The following is a 21,458-nucleotide window of genomic DNA, read 5'->3' as shown; positions in this document are numbered from 1 at the left end:
ATTTACTCGTGGCGTTTGGTGCGATATTATGAATAGTGGCCTACCTTTTATAATTCTTAGACAGGTGTCCTGTTGCAAAAGTTTAGACAAGTATATTTAGAGCAGTACTCCCAATAGCTTAATGGTTTGCGTGTTGAGGATAAAAGCAAAAAAAGTGCATTCACGTTTGCGACCTGGGTTCAATCCTCCTTGTGACCAAAATTTTGAATCACTTTTCAGCTCGATTTTATGTGGGTTTTTTTATTCCTGAATCGGACGGAAGACCTCTCGTTGCTCGCAACGAGATCTTATCTAGTTATTATTATTTTTCTTATTTTTTTGACTTTCTAATTTTGTGCACGCGATTTCTCGAAGACTACTCGATGGAATTACATGAAATTTTCAGGACAGATGTGTTGTTACATGAATCTATTATATCCGAGAGAAAATCTGGAAACTCACTTCCGGTGCCAAGTTACGGACAATTTCCTGAAATTAAAATGACATTTTGTCTGTGATTAAACTCAAAAACCGTAAAAGATATCAACATGAAACTTTCAGGGATTATAGATCGTGATATATACCATCCAGGACGCGACTCTTTGTTCGTCGTCGGTACTTCCTGTCGTGAGGAGAAGGGAATTGAAAAAATCGCATTTTCTAAGTTTTTTGTTTTTCAATATTTTTTATTTATTTTTGGAATGATAATAAAGACCCTTTGATTGATGCTTACTATATCAGTTGTTTGGAAATTGATTTGTCTGAACTCTAGATATTAACATTTGAAAATCTGAAGCGGGACCAAGATGGCGGTTGTCTCTGTCAACTCCGCCATTTCGCAAGTAGGGGTTTATGGAGGCAGCTGAGCGTTTGATTAAACCATTCTGACATAAGGATACATGAAATGTAAAAAACTACTTGGACTTTCACGTAGTAGTACGTTGCAATTCAGTGTAATCTTAAAACTTAATTTCCGTTTCACTGCTTTAGTGTAACTGGGCTAGATAAGATATGTATTGTTTACAATGAGTTAAATATACTTTCTTAATGTCGAAATAAAATAAAGGCGATAAGAAGTTGTTTTATTTTTTAATTTCATTGAAGCTATCACACCTATTTAAAAGATCAGTCCAAAGAAAAGGCGCAAATATTTACTCGTGGCGTTTGGCGCTAGGTTATGAAAAGTGGCCCGCCTTTTATAATTCTTAGACAGGTGTACTGTTCCAAAAGTATACACAAGTATATTTAGAGCAGTCCTCCCAAGAGCTTAATGGTTTGCGTATTGGGGATATAAGAGAAAAAAAGCGCATTCACGTTGGCGACCTAGGTTCCATCATATCTTTGTTACCAAAATTTTGAATCACTTTTCAGCTCGATTTTACGAGGGATTTTTTTTCTTGAATCGGACGGAAGACCTCTCGTTGCTCGCAAGGAGATCGTATCTAGTTCTTCTTATTATTTTTTTTCTTACTGATTTTGTGCACGCGAGTTCTCGGAAAAGGCTCGATGGATTTTCATGAAAATTTCAGGTCTGATAGAACATCAGAAAATCTAGAGACAAAATGTTTTATTTTGATGACGTCACTTCCGGTTCGGAGATTTTCATGATTTTGTCATTTTTAGAGGGTCACTTTGTCCGGCAATGTTCTCAAAAACCATTGAAGATAGAAGTATGAAATTTTCAGTGACGATAGATCAACCTTTGGAGAAGTGAATTGAGTATATCATTGTCACCGTAAGTACGAAGCGCCAACGCTCGCTATGGCCCGAAAATTGTCCTATCAAGAATTTCAAAATTTTTAACACCTTTTCTACGATAACTTTTCACCTAGAAATATTTTGTTAAAGCATGTAGAACAAAAGAAGTGTAGAATTACACGATCTATCAAATGATATCTTAAACAAGAGGCCCAGGGGCCACATTGCTCACCTGAGAAATTTGCTAGGAAAAAGCACATATCAGATCAGAACTGAAAGTTTACAGAGTTGGGGGGGGCTTAAATTTTTACCTCCCAGGGGGTCATGGTTTGAAAAACTAGAATCTACACTACCTGAGGATGATTCCATATAAATATCACTAAGCATGGATTTGAAGTACAGTTGTGTGCCAAAAGTGATGATAATTTTATTTTTTCTTTATATATTTCATTGAAAACAATATTTTGTAAAATCGCTGGTATGATAACATTTCTTGACAGATTTTATCAAAAATTTCTTGATAATCCAAGAAATTGTTGTCGTTAAAAAAAAAACAATAGTTTTTATCTGATAAGCATTGATCATTTAAAAATATTGTAATTTAAGTGTGACATGAATTTTTCAGTCATATACTCACAATGAATTATATAGTCAACATTGATCTTGAATTTTAGAACTGATGTTTAGTGATGAACTATATTTTACTACATGTTAAACGTGTAATGATCTTTTAAAGAAAGATACCTACACATTTTCTGGTTTAAGTACTGAAATAAATAATTAAATTGGACAAAAATTGACCATTTACCTATGATTTTACAAAATGTTGTTTTCAATGAAATATATAGAGAAAAAATAAAATTATCTTGAAAAGAGGATTTTAAAATGTTTTCCTATACATTCCTCTGTAAAACTTTGATCGGAAATTTTGGCCCCACCCTACCCCCGGGGATCATGATTTTAACAAACTTGAATCTACACTACCTGAGGATGATTCCACTTGAGTTTCATCTTTCCTGGCCCAGTGGTTCTTGAGAAGAAGATTTTTAAAGATTTTTCCTATATATTCCAATGTAAAACTTTGATCAGCCATTTTGGCCCCACCCTACCCCCGGGGATCACCTGATTTGAACAAATTTGAATCTACACTACCTGAGGATAATTCCACATGAGTTTCATCTTTCCTGGTCCAGTGGTTCTTGAGAAGAAGATTTTTAAAGATTTTTCCTATATATTCCTATGTAAAACTTTGATCGGCCATTTTGGCCCCACCCTACCCCCGGGGGTCATGATCTGAACAAACTTGAATCTACACTACCTGAGGATGATTCCACATGAGTTTCATCTTTCCTGGCCCAGTGGTTCTTGAGAAGAAGATTTTTTTTAAATGCCATTAATTTTTCTCTAATTCATAATTATCTCCCCTTGGAAAAGGGCATGGCCCTTCATTTGAACAAAATTCAATCCCCTTTACCCAAGAATACTTTGTAGCAAGTTTGGTTGAAATTGGCCCAGTGGTTCTTGAGAAGAAGATGAAAATGTGAAAAGTTAACGACAACAACGACGACAACGGCGACGTTGACAACGACGACAGACAACGGACAAATTTTGATCAGAAAAGCTCACTTGGCTCAGGTGAGCTAAAAAGGGCTGGCCCCTAAAATTGGGGATTTAGAGGGGCCAGAAGTTTTTTCCTTATATCTCAAAAAGTATTGACAATTTGTTAAGCATCATATAAGGAAAGTTGTTCAGAATAAAAAATAGCAGATGCGGAGATTACTTAAAGTCGTTAAGATGGCGTCACTTCCGGTCAGACCGGAAGTATTTGTAAATGGCTCGTTTTTGCACACATAATCGTAAATGTCTAACAATCTCGATCTCATCGTCTTCAGAATTAGACGGAAGACTTCCCCTGCGAGGTGAAATTCATAATTTCAGGAACTTTTATGAATCGTTCATGAACATTCATGATGTGTTCATGACTGGTTCATAAAGATGGTTCATGAACTTTATTCATGAATATATTCATAAAATGCAGTTCATGAACAAATGATGAATATATATGAATATTGGTAATTTTCATTTTAAAGACAGAAAAAATGTAGAGTTCAAGGTATTATGAATGTTCATGAATTTTCAGGAAGACTAAAATAATTGACAAAAATGATTGACAGAAAACACTCAATACTCTCATAATACAACTTTTGCATGCAGATGCAATTGTTGAACAAGCCCCTGGTATAATTTATAGTTAATAACATTCTTTCACCATCTGAAAAAATAAATCATGAAATCTCTAAACATTTCGTGTTTTTATTTGATTTTAGTTAAACAAACAGTGCATCACCATTGACAGCATTTTTTTTTTCAAATTCATTACTTGTGTTTCTTCATAATTTAAATTAAACAGTTATATTCATCATAATGTGCTTTAATTAATGTCGTTTTTCATCACACAACTTTGTTCGACCGAATTTTCTCTAACATCAAACTTTAAACAAGTTGTTGGAAAATGAAACATTCTGGAAAATGAACTTTGTGAGCTTCGTAAAAAACGTTTTATATATTTATTAACAACTAAAAAATTATATCACTTGTCTGTACTGTACCGTATTATTCCTGGATCGAAACGCTATATACATTTCAATTTTGGTGCAGTTAAAATGTCAAAAGTTTCCCTTGCTTCGTGCGTAAATGATAGAGCACAGACTGCATGGTTGTAAAGTATCTATGACATAATCCACATTCGTATTTTGTAGTTTTAATTCTCCTATGCGTCTTCACAGCTCAGAATATTCTGTCTGAGGGCGAGAGATTGTTATTATCATGTCATAGGGAGCCGCCATACTTGCTATACGAAACTAAAAGTCAATACATGTATAATGTATGCCGTAAAAAATTCGAATTCTTCATTGATAAAACTTATTTTGATATAAAAAATTGTATTTTCAGTGAAAAATTATTCAGATAGTGTTTGTAATTTTTTTACACAGAAATCTTGGAAATTTGGAACTAACGTATTTCTTAGCTCTACCGTACATTTTTGAATAGGCGCAAACTTGAAAACGCGCGAGACGTTGGAAGTGGGAATTTGTAGAGTGGAAGAATCAGTATTTGTGATCTATTATTTGCATAGTCACTGTGCCGTTTTCGTATTGCATAATTTTATTTCAATCGGGTTCAATATTCTGTTTATACTAATTATGGTAGCCATGCGGTTTGCCTGGCGTTTTGGCTGTTAAGTTTGGTTATGTTGGCCTCCCTAAGGAGTAAGTTTTATATTGTTTTACTTGAATTTATATCTAACTTGATCATCTGTATCTAACAGTATTATGCAATATATTTTATGCATTTTCATGAATAAACATGAATAATAATATTGCATTTTTTGTTTACAAATAAGCAAGAATATTCATGAATGCTAATGGTTCATGAATTTTATTCATTCATGAACATTCCTGAAAAAATTCATCAAATTATTCATGAATAGTTCATGAAGATGCAATGAACTTATTATTGGACATTCTTGAAATGATGAATCTTCATGAATATGACTCTTAATGAATTATTCATGAAAAAAAATATTCATGAATATTCATCAATTTTCTTTCATAAATAAAAATTCATGATTTGAAAATGTCCAATAATAAGTTCATAGGATCTTAATGAACATTTCATGAACATTTCATGAATAAAATTCATGAAAAATTCAAGGAAATTCATGAATTATTCATGATCATCTCACAGGGGTTATTTGTTGCTTTGCAACAAGCTCGTCTAGTTTTAATTATAATTTAAATTACTTATCGATAAAATACACATATTTGTATGTAAGTTTAACTTGAGGAAACCATCGTTATGGCAAATTTTTCACAAGATACAGAATGTATATTTGCTAAACATAGGTAATCAGAGATTACAGAGCTCACCTCAACAAATGTTGTCTTTAAGTAAGGCAAAGTCACACAATTACCCAACAAAAAGTGTATTTTCAAAAATGCAAAATTTATGCAATTTTGATCTTGATGTATCATTTGGGCAAGTTTGGTTCATATAAGCCTTATAGTTTCTTGGTAATAGAACTGCACCCATAACTTTTACCTGGTCCATTACCTGGAAAATGTATGTTGAATTCAGCATCCAGAGCAAATCCATTAGTGTGCATCCTAAAATGTATCATCCATGCGAGTTTGAACAACATAGGGCTAATGGTTACTTAGAAATGAAACTTACATAAAAATGTAACCTCTTCACTCATCCAGAAAAAAAATGTAGGTCAGATTCAGCATCCAAAGCCAGCCAGATAGAATGCAAGCTTAGATTTATCATCCATGCAAATTTGGTCATTAATGAGCTCATAGTCACTTGGAAATAAATCCTGCATCAAAAACTATAACCTGTTCACTCATCCAGAAAATGTAGGTCACATTCAGCATCCGAAGCAAGTCTGGTAGTATGCATCCTAAGATGTATCATCCATGCAAGTTGAGTCATTATCATTGTAACTTGGAAATGAAACCTGCACCAAAAACTTTAACCTGTTCAATCATCCAGAAAATGTAGGTCAGATTCAGCATCCGAAGCAAGTCTGGTAGTATGCATCCTAAGATTTATCATCCATGCAAGTTTAGTCATTATAGGGCTCATTGTAACTTGGAAATGAAACCTGCATCAAAAATCTTTAACCTGCACAAGATGAAATTACACCATTCAGTCGACGGAATGGTAACTGAATGGTCACTGAAAGGTCACTGAAAAGATCCTTTCCCGTGACTTTTCCTTGATCATTCCGTTACCATTCAGTCGACTGAATGGCAGGTACATTTCAGTGAACTTTCAGTTATCATTCAGTTGCATCTTTTTATTAAATAATCGGCTTATTTTTTAACTTAAAAATTTTATTTCGCTTTTTCCTGATTTAATAGCATTTAGTTTATATTTTTTCGAATAAAAAATGAAGAAAAAAATTATTGCCAGAAAAAAAAAATTATTCCCGATGCCAGAATCGAACCCTGCTCCCCAGCGTGACAGCCCGTGACTTTATCATTTGAGCTACGAGTACTTGTTGAAAACAAGGGAATTAAAATCAATCAATTTGAAGAAATCGAAATGGAACGCGGTTCACCTGTTGTATCGAGTTGTGATGTGTATATATCTTGTATATATTTTGTATATTCTATGTTAATTGCGCGGATTTTGGGGACAGACTGATTAATTTAACATCCCTTATCGGGATGATGACAATTATCGGCGACAGGCACCTGTTCTTGTCAAAGAAATCTTCTCCTCGGAGATCGCTTGAAATTCTCTATCTAGAAATTTATCAAAATATTTTATTTTAAACAGTATTATTTAAAAAGCTATAACCTGCAAAATTAAGTTTCTTCCACAAGAGGCATACATAAATGATTTATTCTATTCCTGTGAAATGATTTTATAATGATGTCTCTCAAAAGCTGAAATATCCTGCGGTTTTGACAATTAAGAAACGGAATTTATAATATCAAGGTTCTTCCAGCAAAAATATCAATTCTGTCTCATCGTTCAATATTATATATTTCCATGAAAAATATAATAACTGTAGAATGTATTGGATCTATATTAGAGCTGTAAAAATAAGAAAACATTTTCTTTGTTTATATTAAGATCGCATTATGATTGATAGCCTCCAAAATTCAGATTGATTTCTAATTAATTTAATAGCTCTTAAATAAATGTTTATCACTGAATTAGAGATTTACAGAAAGAAAAAAAAATAGACAAACTCATACGACATTTTACTGAATTTTGCTTCGAGAATCGGATCTGATTCATTATTTTTTTATCACTTGAAGAATTTTTTTGTTTTTTAAATCTAATTGGAAAATTAAATACCATTTTGAATTTCATGAGTCAACACTTTTTGAATTTTACGAGTTCAGTTGAATTGTTATCATTTTTTTGTAACATATAAATAAATAATTGTTAAGACATATTTTTAAAGTCTGTAATCGCAATTTAAAGTTATACCAGGGAGTATACGACATATCTGATCTAAAAAACAAAAATACAAGATCAAATGTAGATTTACAGGATATTTGCTATATTTATACGTTCAAATCAATTTTTTCGCAGAATTTGACCTTAAATATCCCCTCGTTTCTATGGTTAAATTGACTTTAAAAAGTGTGTGATATTTAATTCCGACTCGGAAATAAATCGGTTATTATTTCAAATCTTGCATATCTATGAAACGCGATTGATTTAAATTGTATAATTTACAAGAGTCTTTTCATTATTTAAAGTATCAAAAGAAATAGAAAGATTCTTTTTATTTTAGTTAGTCCGAACGTATAAAAAATATGCCATATATGTCTTTTAACATTTGGTAAACACTTGAAATACAATTGAACATCTAACTGTTATTACAAGTTTTAGGTACCTTTATTACGTTAATGAAACAAATACACAGTTAAGATTGGATAATAAATTTATGCAAGATATTTTTAAGGAAAAACTACTGATTATAAATTAATAAGCCAGTGAAAAATATCGCTGAATTGATACTAAAATGTGTACTAAAAGATAACGGAAAGGTAACTGAAAGACGACGGAAAGGTCACTGAAAGACCACTTCAAGGTCACTGAAAGTCGACTGAAAGGTCACTGAAAGTTGACGGAAAGGTCACTGAAAGATAACTGAAATGTGTCCGCTGAATGGCGACTGAAAGGTATCTGAAATAAGACTGAAAGGCTCACAAATGTAATTCAGTGGCTGAATGGCAACTGAAAAGTCACTGAAAGCCACCTTTCAATTTTAACTGAAAGGTCTCGTTTCTTCCTGTGCTGTTCACTCATCCGGAAAATGTAGGTCAGATTCAGCATCCGAAGCACATCTAGTAGTATGCATCCTAAGATGTACCATCTATGCAAGTTTGGTCATTACAGGGCTCATAGTATCTTGGAAATCAAACCCACACCAACAACATTAACCTATTCACTCATCCAGAAAAGGTAGGTCAGATTCAGCATCCGAAGCAAGCACGGTAATGTGCATCCTTAGATGTATCATCTGTGCAAGTTTAGTCAACTTAGGGCTTATAGTTCCTTGGAAATCACACCTACACCAAAAACTGCACCAAAAATGTTAACCTGCTCCAAAAACACTTTGCTGAAATTGCAGCATCTGAAACCTTGATTGGTACAATATGAAACACTCTAGCAGCATCTTCCATGCATGTCTAATCAATATAGGACATTGAAGTACTTAAAAAGAAAACTGCTCCAAAAAACTTACCTTAACCTGGGACGCCGACGCTGAGGGTATTACATAAGCTCCACCAACTTCATTGAGGTGAGCTAAAAATAGGACCACGCGACTTTTTATACAAACGGGAAGTAACTGTTTCTATTTGACTGTGATGGAAGCTCTAATTGCTACGATATTTATGATAACTATGAATAGCTTTTAAGGTTTTAAAAGGGACAGGCAGGACAGGATCATGAGTATTTTACTGTTGAATTTATACCTGTACTTCATTATTTTTTTAACAACCAACTCAGGTTATTGCTGCTGTAAAGAACAATGTAAGGTACATATACCGTAGATTTTTTTTTTAAAACAAAAGTCGACTGGTGAGATTTCTGCTTGTTTTGATATTAGATATGTCTGAAATTATGGAATTTTACAATGATCGTTTATTATTACTAATGATATTTTTATTCACGATGTCGAGATCTACTAATTTTATGATGAACAGTAGGCCAGCAAGCTGTACAAGTAATACTCACAGACTTCCTGTGTATACTGTTTGTGTATTGGGATTAGCGCTTTCCACGGTCTGCACGAACATCAATGCCTCTGGGTGCCATGCATGTAAAATTTAGTCCCTCCCCTTACCTGAGAAAACCGTACGGTTAAAAATCTCGGCCTTTAAAGAATTTTCCCATTTATGTCTATGTAAAACTTTGATTGGCTATTGTTGCTCCGCCCTACCCACCAGGGTTCGACACTAACATTTTTATGCTTGCTCCCCCCCCCTTGATTACCTATATATTATTTAAATATATATCTAGTTCTTGTATAATAAAGCCATTAAATGTATGGAGGAATTAATGATTTGAGTTACGGATTTTGATTTAAAAAAAAAACCAGAAGTCTCTATCGAGACTGTAGCTCTACTGTTTTATACTTAAAACAAAGGAAGAGAAAAGTAGCAGTTGGGACTTGAGACTTTAAATCAGCAATAAATAGAAAAATGATCCTTGCTACTCATCAAAATAAAATCCAATTCACAGAATTATGAATCTTAATATAGTCTACTTGTGTGCCAAGTTATACTGAAATCGGACCAAAACTGCAGGAGGAGTAGCATTTTGAAAGAATTTCACAGAAATTTCTATTTTTAGTAACCATGGCAACACCGTTCATTGAAATCAAAAACAAATGCACAGAATTATGTATCTTAATGTAGTCTATTTGTTTGCAAAGTTATATCAGAATCAGACCAAAACTGTAGGAGGAGTAGCATTTTGAAAAAATTTCACAGAAATTTCTATTTTTAGTAACCACGGCAACACCGTTCATCGAAATCAAAAACTGTGACTAGTAGAGCTAAAAACCCTTGAATTTCACAGTTTTCAAATACTGTGTTAAGATTTAAAGTGGACAGACGGTCCACCTAGTCCAGAACATTTGGTGGACCTTTCAATTTTTTGGTGGACTTGGGCTGAAGGTCCACTGTTAGTGTTGAACCCTGAAGCCCAGGGTCATTATTTGAACAAACTTGAATCTACACTACCTGAGGATGCTTCCAAATAAATATGATCAATTATGGCTTTGCAATTCTTGAACAAGAGGCCCATGGGCCACATCGCTCACCTGAGAAGCTTTGATCATTCTGTTCTTTACCAGATTTCCCCCTTGTAATACATATTGTGACCCCACCCTACCCACTGATCATAATTTAGACAATTTGAAATCTACACTACCCCAGGATTCTTCCACATAAGTTTCAGCTTTTCTGGCCCAGTGCATGCTTCTTGAGAAGAAGATTTACATAGATTTTTCCTACATATTTCAATGTAAAACTTTGATTCCTTATTGTGGCCCCACCCTACCCTGCTGGTCATGATTTGAACAATTTAGCATCTACAATCGCCCAGGATGCTTCCACATAAGTTTCATCTTTTCTGGCCCAGTGGTTCTTGAGAAGAAGGTTTTCAAAGATTTTTCCTATATATTTCTATGTAAAACTTTGATTCCCTATTGTGGCCCCGCCCTACCCCCGGGGGTCATGTTTTGTATAATTTAGAATCTACCCTCCCCCAGGATGCTTCCACATTAGTTTCATATTTTCTGGCCCAGTGGTTCTTGCGAAGAAGATTTTCAAAGATTTTTCCAATATATTTCTATGTAAAACTTTGATTCCTCATTGTGGCCCCGCCCTACCCCCCGGGGTCATGATTTGAACAATTTAAAATCTACAGTACCCCAGAGTGCTTTCAAAGAAGTTTCATCTTTTCTGGCTCAGCGGTTCTTGAGAAGAAGATTTTCAAAGATTTTCCTTTATATTTCTATGTAAAATGTGGATTCCCCATTGTGGCCCCGCCCAACCCCCTGGGGTCATGATTTGAACAATTTAGAATCTACACTCCCCCAGGATGCTTCCACATAAGTTTCAGCTTTTCTGGCCCAGTGGTTCTTGAGAAGAAGATTTTTTAATGACCCTATCTTATTTTTGTCTTTTCTTGATTATCTCCCCTTGTGAGGGGACTTGGTCCTTTATTTTAACAATTTAAATTCCCCTTCACCCAAGGATGCTTTGTACCAAGTTTGGTCAAAATTGGCACAGTGGTTCTTGAGAAGAAGTCGAAAATGTGACAAGTTTACACACGGACGGACGGACAGACGGACAACGGACAAAATGTGATCAGAAAAGCTCACTTGAGCCTTCCGCTCAGGTGAGCTAAACAAAGATTTTTTTTAAAAATTCCTAATTCCTATATATTACTATTTAAAACTTTGGTTAGCCATCGTGGCAACACCCTACCCCCGGGGGTCATTATTTGAGCAAATTTGAATCTACACACCCTGAGGATGCTTCCATATAAATATGATCAATTATGGCTTTGCTATTCTTGAGAAGAAGATTTTTAAAGAATTTTCCAATATATTTCTATCTAAAAATTTGATCAGCCATTTTGACCCCGCCCTTCCCCTGGGGGTTATGATTTGAACAAACTTGAATCTACACTACCTGAGGATGTTTCCCCATAAGCCAATATATTTCTATGTAAATCTTTAGTTGGCCATTTTGGCCCTGCCCTACCCCCGGGGGTCATGATTGAACAAACTTGAATCTACACTACCTGAGGATGCTTCCATATAAATATGATCAATTATGGCTGAAGAAGATGATTTTTAAAGAACTTCTCTCAACATTTCTATGTAAAACTTTGGTCAGCCATTGTGGCCCCGCCCTACCCCTGGAGGTCATTATTTAAACAAACTTGAATCTACACAATCTGAGGATGCTTCCATATAAATATGATCAATTATGGCTTTGTTATTCTTGAGAAGAAGATTTTTAAAGAATTTTCCAATATATTTCTATCTAAAAATTTGATTAGCCATTTTGACCCCGCCCTTCCCCTGGGGGTTATGATTTGAACAAACTTGAATCTATACTACCTGAGGATGTTTCCCCATAAGCCAATATATTTCTATGTAAATCTTTACTTGGCCATTTTGGCCCTGCCCTACCCCCGGGGGTCATGATTGAACAAACTTGAATCTACACTATCTGAGGATGCTTCCATATAAATATGATCAATTATGGCTGAAGAAGATGATTTTTAAAGAATTTTCCTATATATTTCTATGTAAAACTTTGGTTAGCCATTGTGGCCCCGCCCTAGCCCTGGAGGTCATTATTTAAACAAACTTGAATCTACACAACCTGAGGATGCTACCATATAAATATGATCAATTATGGCTTTGTTATTCTTGAGAAGAAGATTTTTAAAGAATTTTCCAATATATTTCTATGTAAAAATTTGATCAGCCATTTTGACCCCGCCCTTCCCCTGGGGGTTATGATTTGAACAAACTTGAATCTACACTACCTGAGGATGTTTCCCCATAAGCCTTCGGCTCAGGTGAGCTAAAAAGTTGTTAGGAAAAAACAAAATTTGTGGACGGAAGAATGACAGACGGATGGACAGACAGAGTCATTACTATAGGGCACCCGCAAATCCTTGCGGGGCCCTAATTAATCAGTATTCAACTTTTGATCTGTTGAATGAAATGGTCATCTTACAAAGAGGTAATATAGATCCATTACCCTAGTAATTCCATCCCAAGTGAGAATGTTCCTGTCTCCAGTCTTGTTTTGTGAATTTAAATCCAAACTGCTTACAACAGACTTTTTATTCAGCAGATTTTTCAGCTTCTCTACACTCTTCTACAAAATATAACAAAATCTGAGTTTCTATACTTTTCCTTGATTAACAAACAATTACACTGTTCCAAATCCTTCAAAAGATCACACTTGTAAAACTTTTAACAAGATCTCAAATCATTTTCTTTTTTGCAATAAAATGATTGTCAACCTATGTACATGTATGTGTTAACCTACTGTGATGAAAAATAGGGAGATTCAGACCTCAAAAGAGGTAGCATTGCCCACGTTAATTTTTGCATGGATTTACAAAGATGTATGTATATTACGTAAATATGGCCTTATTTGACCACTGCAATAACAGGGCTCTCGATTCTCTATAATTGGGGCCGATATTCGGCCCCATTCCCAACGTGAAAAAGGTACCCTTTTTCCCAAATTTAAGGGTAAAAATTCCCAATTTATGATTGCTTCAAATTCATTACTGTAACAAAAAAGCATATCTTTGACAGTCGTAAAAGCACTGTTATTAAGATATGAAGGAAAGACGTTCGTGTTATGAACTGGTAGTTTGTTTATAGGCTGGAACCAGTTTAGTATGAAAACGAAAGTCGTCTGTGGTAAGCACAGGCACCTGACGTTACTTATTTTTCTTTTAATAAAAAAAATATACACATACTTAATAATAATAAACGTGTTTATTATTAGGTATGTGTATATTTTTTTATTAAAAAAAAAAAGTAACGTCAGGTGCCTGTGGTAGTAAAGTAGGTACGACTTGTTCATTCACAACATGTTGCAGATATGATGTCAGGGCTCGAAATCAATGGAAAATACTCTTTGAATTAGAATTAAAATAAAAAATTGCGAGTTGAAAGCGACCTGTGTTCGCCACCTTTTGTGAGAAAAAAAGGTCTTGTAAAAAATTCAGATTACCAAGACTGAATGAGAAGCACTAGGCCTAACTGTTACAGGTATTTTATTCACTATTTTGCTATTAGATTCCCTAACAATTAAAAAAAAAATAGGTACCATGCTCCTACAGTTTATAAATCCCCATAATCTTATCCATTTTGCAGCGCTACCTGTCTTATAATTTACTTCCAAAAACGATAAAACGATCGGGGTTTTTTTTAAATCCGAATTTCCTCGACTCCTTTCTTTATGGTAAATACAATCAGATACAATGTAACGTTAGATATTCCATTAAATTATTTACGATCTTTAAAACAACTTGAGTAAGAAAGTTATGTAATTTTCCAACAAAGATATCCCCAGTGTATTTAATGATTTAATTTTAAATTCATAAAGATGATTTTTTTTTGATTAAACAACTGATTTACTCTGTATCTGTTCAGATTTCATCTGTAATAAAACGGCCTAAATGCTTCTAGGAGGTTAATTATTATTATTATTTTTAATAGATTATTTAAATCTTATATGAATCACTATAAGGAGAAAAAATGCTAGGAAAAGTTCAAAGTTACAATTTGATAGTAATAATAAATCTGCTGATATTTACTACAGTGGTCAAAAAGTTAAGTTTGATCCCTGCAGTATTGTTGTCAGTGTAGAAAAAATATTTCTACTAAGAGCAAGACAATGATGTAAGTTTAAATTATGACTGGTAAAAATTTCCCAATTTTTATAAAAACGTCGCTTTTTTCCCAATTTCAGTGGCCCCGGCCCCAGTACCAAAAATGGGTGTGAGAGCCCTGAATAATTAATCTCAAATGTCAACTGCAATGAAAAAGATAGAAACACTTTAAGTTTGCCATAAATTATAAAATATAAATAATTTTCTTGCTCAACATTTTGCTTTGATTGACTGCTAAACAGCCTTTAGAAGCATCATCTTTGTTGATATAGCCAGGAAGCAATAATTCTAAATGTTCATTCAGCTGTCAAACACAACAGATGATGACATTATATAATTCAGATCTAAAACTAGTTCCTATCTTTCATCAAATAAACTGTATTTCCCACGATTATCGAAAATGGAAGTAGAGATGCAATACAGCTCTATAGCTATATGGCTTTGTCAGTCGACTGATTTCTATTGACTTTAACTGTTCATGGTAACCTAGTGGTAGAGCGTTGGCTTCATGATTGGGAGGCCCGGGTTCAATTCTCATTGGCAGCGCCACGTCAAACATAAGACGTAGAGATAGGTCATGACTGTTCTTTCACCAAGCGCTTGGCATCAGAAGTGAAAGTCACAGGTCTTTCGGATATGACCTTAAAAATGTAGGTCCTGTGTCACGGTAGAAGCTGGCACGATAAAGAACCCTCACTGCTCAATGGCCTTGAGTGCCAAGTATAGGTCTAAACTTGAAGCCCTACAGTGATGTCTCCATATGAGTGAAAAATTCTCAAGAGGGACATTAAACAATATACAATCAATCAATCTATTGACTTAAAGAAAAAGAACACAAACAAACTTTTTCCCCAGAAAGTGAATTATCTTAATGTATTCTAAAGCCCTTCTAACTAAAGAAGAAATATTCGACCATCTAACAATTTTATGATTGAACAATTTGTTAAAATTTGGGGGAAAGTTGGAAAATGTATGTTTCTAGTTCTATTTTCTTTGAAAGTTTCTTATTTATTTTCTGCCATCTTTATAAACAACTTGTATTTATAAAGGTATGCAGATCATTATCCTGGGTCAAATATTTTATGGAAGACAAACATTTTTTCATATTGTCTTTCAAATGTAATCAATATCCAAAAAAAATTATAAAAATTGATGTAACAAGAGGCTCACCTGAGCACTGTGGCTAGGAAAAAGCAGAATTGGTTTATGCTTGAAAAGCTTGAATCCAAAAGTAGTCCCAAGACCAATCATGGCTTTGCTATTCTTGAGAACAAGATTTTTAAAGAATTTTCCTATACCTTTCTATGTAAAACTTTGGTCGGCCATTACCTGAGGATGCTTCCATATAAATATGATCAATTATGGCTTTGCTATTCTAGAGAAGAAGATTTTTAAAGAATTTTCCTTTACATTTCTATGTAAAGCTTTGGTCGGCCATTTTGGCCCCGCCCTACCCCCGGGGGTCATGTTTTGAACAAACTTGAATCTACACTACCTGAGGATGCTTCCATATAAATATGATCAATTATGGCATTGTTATTCTTGAGAAGAAGATTTTTAAAGAATTTTCCTATATATTTCTATGTAAAACTTTGGTCGGCCATTGTGGCCCCGCCCTACCCCCGGGGGTCATGATTTGAATAAACTTAAATCTACACTACCTGAGGATGTTTCCCCATAAGTTTCATCTTTCCTGGCACTGTGGTTCTTGAGAAGATTTTTAAAACATGCCACCAAATTTCATTAATTCCCAATATCTCCCCTTGAATGAGGGCCTGGCCCTTCATTTGAACAAACTTGAATCCCTTTCACCCAAGGATACTTTGTGGCAAGTTTGGTTGAAATTGTCCCAGCGGTTCTTGAGAAGAAGTTGAAAATGTGAAAAGTTTACGGACAGAGAGACGGACAGACAGACAGATGGACAGACGGACGCCGGACAAAATGTGATCAGAAAATCGCATGTCACAAATAATGCACATCTGAAATATGAAAGTCCTATAATTATTTCAACTCATTCAGTAATTATTATCAAGTTTAAAGATCTCCTGACAGATAAACAGACTGGCTGTTGAATAAGGTTTAATGTACCCTAAAAAATAAATACATGAAATTTGAACATAATAAATTGAGAAATACGAATAATCAAGAAAAAAAGAAAATATTAGAATATATATGAAGTTTCCTTCATGAGATTTCCTTGAAGACATATTAATACATAGTATTCAAGTACATGCATTATATGTACCTACATTGGGGATTCAAGACGCGGAGACCGGTCACACAACTGTATTGTTACTAGGTAGGTGGTGTCGCAAAAGGATTAAATTCGCCTGATTCCACCTCTGATTTTTTTTTTAAAAAGTATTTCTTTTTTTTTAAAAAAGTCTGTCTTTGGGTATTTCTGCGTATGCTCAAAGGCCGTCAGTACCACGTGCATTGTATATGCATAAAATTAAATTTCCAGCCTTTCACTTTGACCATAAATTTAGCTATATTGTCAGTAGCTGCAGATCTGTAGCGTTATGGTTTTATATATTTGTCTTTGACCATAACGCTACAGATCCCGTAATGCAAAAAAGGTGCAATTTACGGAGCAATATTTTTTGCGCACTTTTGGGGAGAATTTCTCCACTTTCCAACATCGGTCAATTAACTACCTTTCACTCCCTAATTCTAGGCACATTATTTAACTAATCTGTATTTTTTATCCATCTCCCAACCCTTTATAGTCATCTCTACAAGTGATAAACGCGCTCGATTAAAATAATTTGTTAGATTTCTGAAAATTCACTTCAACGCGAGTTTATTGCCTGTAGAGACAACTATAAATGGTTGGGAGGTGGATAAAATATACATATTGGCTACAGAATGTGTCTAGAATTAGGGAGTGAAAGGTAGTTAATTGACCGATGCTGGAAAGTGGAGAAATTCTCCCCAAAAGTGCGCAAAAAATATTGCGCCGTAAATTGCACCTTTTTAGCATTACAGGATCTGTAGCGTTATGGTCAAAGACAAATATATAAAACCATAATGCTACAGATCTGCAGCTATATTGTCAGGCAAGAGAGCTACAGTGCCACCCATTAAAAAGTGTATACATTAATTGTGCACCAAAAAAAAATGCGCTGAAGCTATATATTTCAATATCCGTGTTTTTCAACTGCAGCAATCTAAAAATATTACTTACCGTGTGTCTCTGGCATATTCCTTCTATTTTTTTACAGCAAAACATTCCTTACAACCTTTTTTAATAGTCCTCCTGAGCCTGAATTTGAGATATCGAAAATATCATATAATTGTTTTTTTCCATTTTGTGTGGCAAAATAATTCAGCCCAACGAGCTTCTTGCAGATGTCAAGTACTAGTACTTGATAGAGGTCTCTGGAACATTTTGAAATCCATCTTTTGTGCAGTTGAGGTAAGAATTCGGAGAAATTATTTCAGAACCAAGCGCGATTTTTTGTACGCAAATAATGTATACTTTTAATATGGGTGACACTGTAGCTCTCTGGTGATCCATTCCAATTTTTTTTTCAGCTAGGGGAGGAACAGCGAAAGTCGGACGCTTTTTCGGACCCTCTCGTATGCACCTTCGGTACGCGCTCTAAACTCGTAACACATAACCGGAAAGTTTTACGTCACATTAAATGATATTTTTACCCTCTGTCTATTCTTAATTTTCATTGGTTAAAAGCTTTGTAATGCTATAATTTAAAACCAAACACGGAAAGGCAAAGGCTGATAAAGTCAGACAGCGACAGTGAAAGTCGGACAGGTAGAATTTAAAGTCGGACACATAATAGTTTCGACATTTAAAGTCCAATTTACTTCATTTTTTAGGTGTTAAATCGTAGTGGAGCATGCACAAAGTATCAGGGGGTGGGGTGGGGGGCTGACTCCTCACTTCAGTGGGGTAGCATCGTTTTTGAAGGTGGGGGGGGCCAGCCAGAGAAAAAAAAAATTTCCTTGCCTGAACAAGTTGACAAGCAAAAATAAAAAAAAAAAAAAAAAGGAAAGAGTTGCCCAAAGTGGAAAATCCTATTTCGGGGGGGGGGGGGGGGGGGGGGGGGGGGGGGGGGGGGGGGGGGAGGTAAACTTTTTTCTCAGTTTCAACTACTTTTAGTACCAATTCTAATACTACATTTTCGGTACATCATTAAACACTATTACTTTACACTATTGAACATTCAAGTTCATTGAAAGGCTGTTTGTCCCACCGCTACCTTTTTATTACCGTCAAGTCGGGGTAATCTGGTAATATGTATGAATAAAATTCGGTTTTGAAAGATGTAATCAAATGGAACGTATCCTCCTATCAACCTCCAAAATAGAATTTTCTTTGAGTTTGGACCAATACCCACTCCTTCTTTCTTGTCGTTTTCCTTTTTCACTCAGGTAAGTTGATTTTTTTAAATTTAATTTTCTAGCCCCTCCCCAGCTTACAAAAATGATACAAACAATAAAAACATTTAAAGTTACTTTACGTATAATATACTTAGTAATCGTGTGGGTTATTTCGATTTTTCCATTTTTAAATTAGCATACTAGTATAGTACATGTATTTTGCGATCTATAATCTATAAACTCATGGGTTATTGTGTGAATAATTTTTTGGGTTTAAATTGCCCCCAAAATTAATCCCATTTTAAATAAATGTTATAGACAGAAAACTATATACACCACTATCTTTACATTAGAATCTGAGTAATATGTAACTTATCTAATTTTCAAGAAAGAAACCTTTCTTTTTCCTGAATGAGTGATGAGTTATAAACATGAAACTCAAATAAAGCCACGAAAAAAAAATTACTTTGTTGATTTTTTTTAATAGATTTTCTTTTCTTCTCTTTCTATCCCCTTCCTTCTATTTTCCTCGGTTTATGTATACAGTATTTCATTTCTCTGCAATATTATATAAGTCTGTTGCTGCTAATTAACTCTGCATGCTAAATAAACAATGAGACTTATCTGTGTGCATTGAATAAACAACTCTGATATTCTTATCCCGATTGACAAATTTCGGCGGTAGGGAAACTGAAAATCTGATTTTTTTTCAAATCGGGAAATTGGGGCAATTTTTCTCTCCCGATCGGGAAGGCGGGATGAAAGGGTAAAATCGGGAGAATCCCGCCTAAATCGGGAAAGTTGGCATGTATGTTATCTCTATTACTCTGGAAAAGGGAAAAAATGAAACCGAAATATAAGTATAGAGATACTGATAAATACCGTAAAAACAACCTCCAAGTTCAAATAATGTTCAAACTCTGAGGTTGGGTCAATATTCAACAGGGTCAATTTTCAACTTGTTGAGGTCATCAGGGATAAGAAAAAAAATATCAAGCTGTTGAAAAATGACCCCGGGTATAAATTCAACGACTTTTGGTCTCAATTTTCAACGGAGAAAAAACACCCCTGGTTCAATATTCAACGTTGAAAAATGACCCCAGTTCAATTTTCAACTCTGGTCAATATTCAACGTTACACCGGTTCAAATGACTGGCTATCTAAAAAAGTTTTCCATAACTCTGATACCTTTATCAAGGTATTGTGCTGGACCTGTTGAGTGCATTTTAAAACAAAAAAATCTTCTTATAGATCTAGTTACTTACTTTTCTTTCCGTGGCCTTTTCACTTGAGAGCTCGCGACAACACAAAATAACGTCCGACAAACTCTCCATGTCTGGATAAAATGATGGACCTACGATATATTGCAAGACACTGAATGACTGAAATGCTGAAAAATGTTAACATTATGCCTAACTGGTAGACTGTTACAAACACTTCCTAAACTGTTCTAGACACACGAAGTCCTGAATTACTTACTAATTTATCAAACTAACGACCAAAAAATCACCAAAAACTGCATCACTCTTTCCGCCAGTTTCTTTCAAACATGAAAGATTAACAAGGCGCGACTGTCGACTTCGTCTGCCGCGCAAATCAACACATGTTGATCACATAATCTGATAATATATATTCCGCAATTTAGTGCATTCCGATCCAGATCCCACAAAAAAAAAAATTTAAAGCAATGCGTTGCTAATAATGATTGGAATATTTGACAATTTATTACATATGACTAAAAATATGTGTGACTTAAAGTTGTGTTGTTGTTGTTTTTTTATCAATAATTTCGTGGCTTACGTCACACCTTATTCGATCCCGAACTTTTTAAAAAATAAATACGGAGGCATATGGTTTTATATGTTTCTGATAGGCCTATAAATGATATATGCAACGGAGTTGCCTATTCCGGGTCGTCTCCAAATCCGGGTCACCTGTGTGTATTTAATATTTAATTTTTTTTTAATTAAAGCGCAAAAAAATACACTGGTCATGTCTTCAGGGTCTGGCTACTTTCATTTTTGTTCGCTGGTGTTTTTGTTCGCGACAGCAATCTAGCCTAATTCAGAGAATTTGTGTCCCCCGCTTAGGGAAAAAGTAAACCATGCGCAGTTCGGGGGGGGGATCCCCCTGACTGAATTTGTAGTAATAGAATTATTAATGTATACATGTATAATATTCCAAAATGGGTATAAAGATTTGATTGCTTATTCTTCATTATGTGTACTATAGGAGAAGTTAAGAGTTTGTACAAGCCAGACCTCATAAATTTTTCATTTCACATGCTGAATACTATCATTTAGTAAAAAAAGTATTTCGAAAAAAAAATGGATCGTCTGGAATTCGAACCTGCGACCTCTCACAAGTAATGCGAGAGACATACCACTACACCACGGAACCTCTTTTAATTGACGAGATTTATATGCAAAGGTAAAGTCACATACATGTATGTATATATT

The 21,458-nt window shown here is 34.6% G+C and overlaps 1 protein-coding gene across 1 annotated transcript in view; it reads right to left on the bottom strand.

The window, feature by feature from the left end:
• The window catches only part of LOC134252573 (serine-protein kinase ATM-like), a 44,999-nt gene extending 24,264 nt beyond the window's left edge, over positions 1 to 20,735 (bottom strand). Inside the window, exons 1-3 of the mRNA XM_062735076.1 lie at positions 20,479 to 20,735; positions 20,265 to 20,353; positions 13,002 to 13,121 (exon numbers count right to left, since the gene is read on the bottom strand). Of these exons, the coding sequence (XP_062591060.1) occupies positions 13,002 to 13,121; positions 20,265 to 20,333 (189 nt within the window). The 5' untranslated portion in view covers positions 20,334 to 20,353; positions 20,479 to 20,735. The remainder of the gene's footprint in view (positions 1 to 13,001; positions 13,122 to 20,264; positions 20,354 to 20,478) is intronic.
• Between the last annotated feature and the right edge of the window lie 723 nt (positions 20,736 to 21,458).

Source organism: Saccostrea cucullata, unplaced genomic scaffold (assembly GCF_032062105.1).
Source record: "Saccostrea cucullata isolate Sc308-1 unplaced genomic scaffold, CSIRO_AGI_Scuc_v1 ctg2268, whole genome shotgun sequence".
NCBI classification, from domain to species: domain Eukaryota; kingdom Metazoa; phylum Mollusca; class Bivalvia; order Ostreida; family Ostreidae; genus Saccostrea; species Saccostrea cuccullata.
This window is presented reverse-complemented; position numbering and strand designations above follow the sequence as displayed.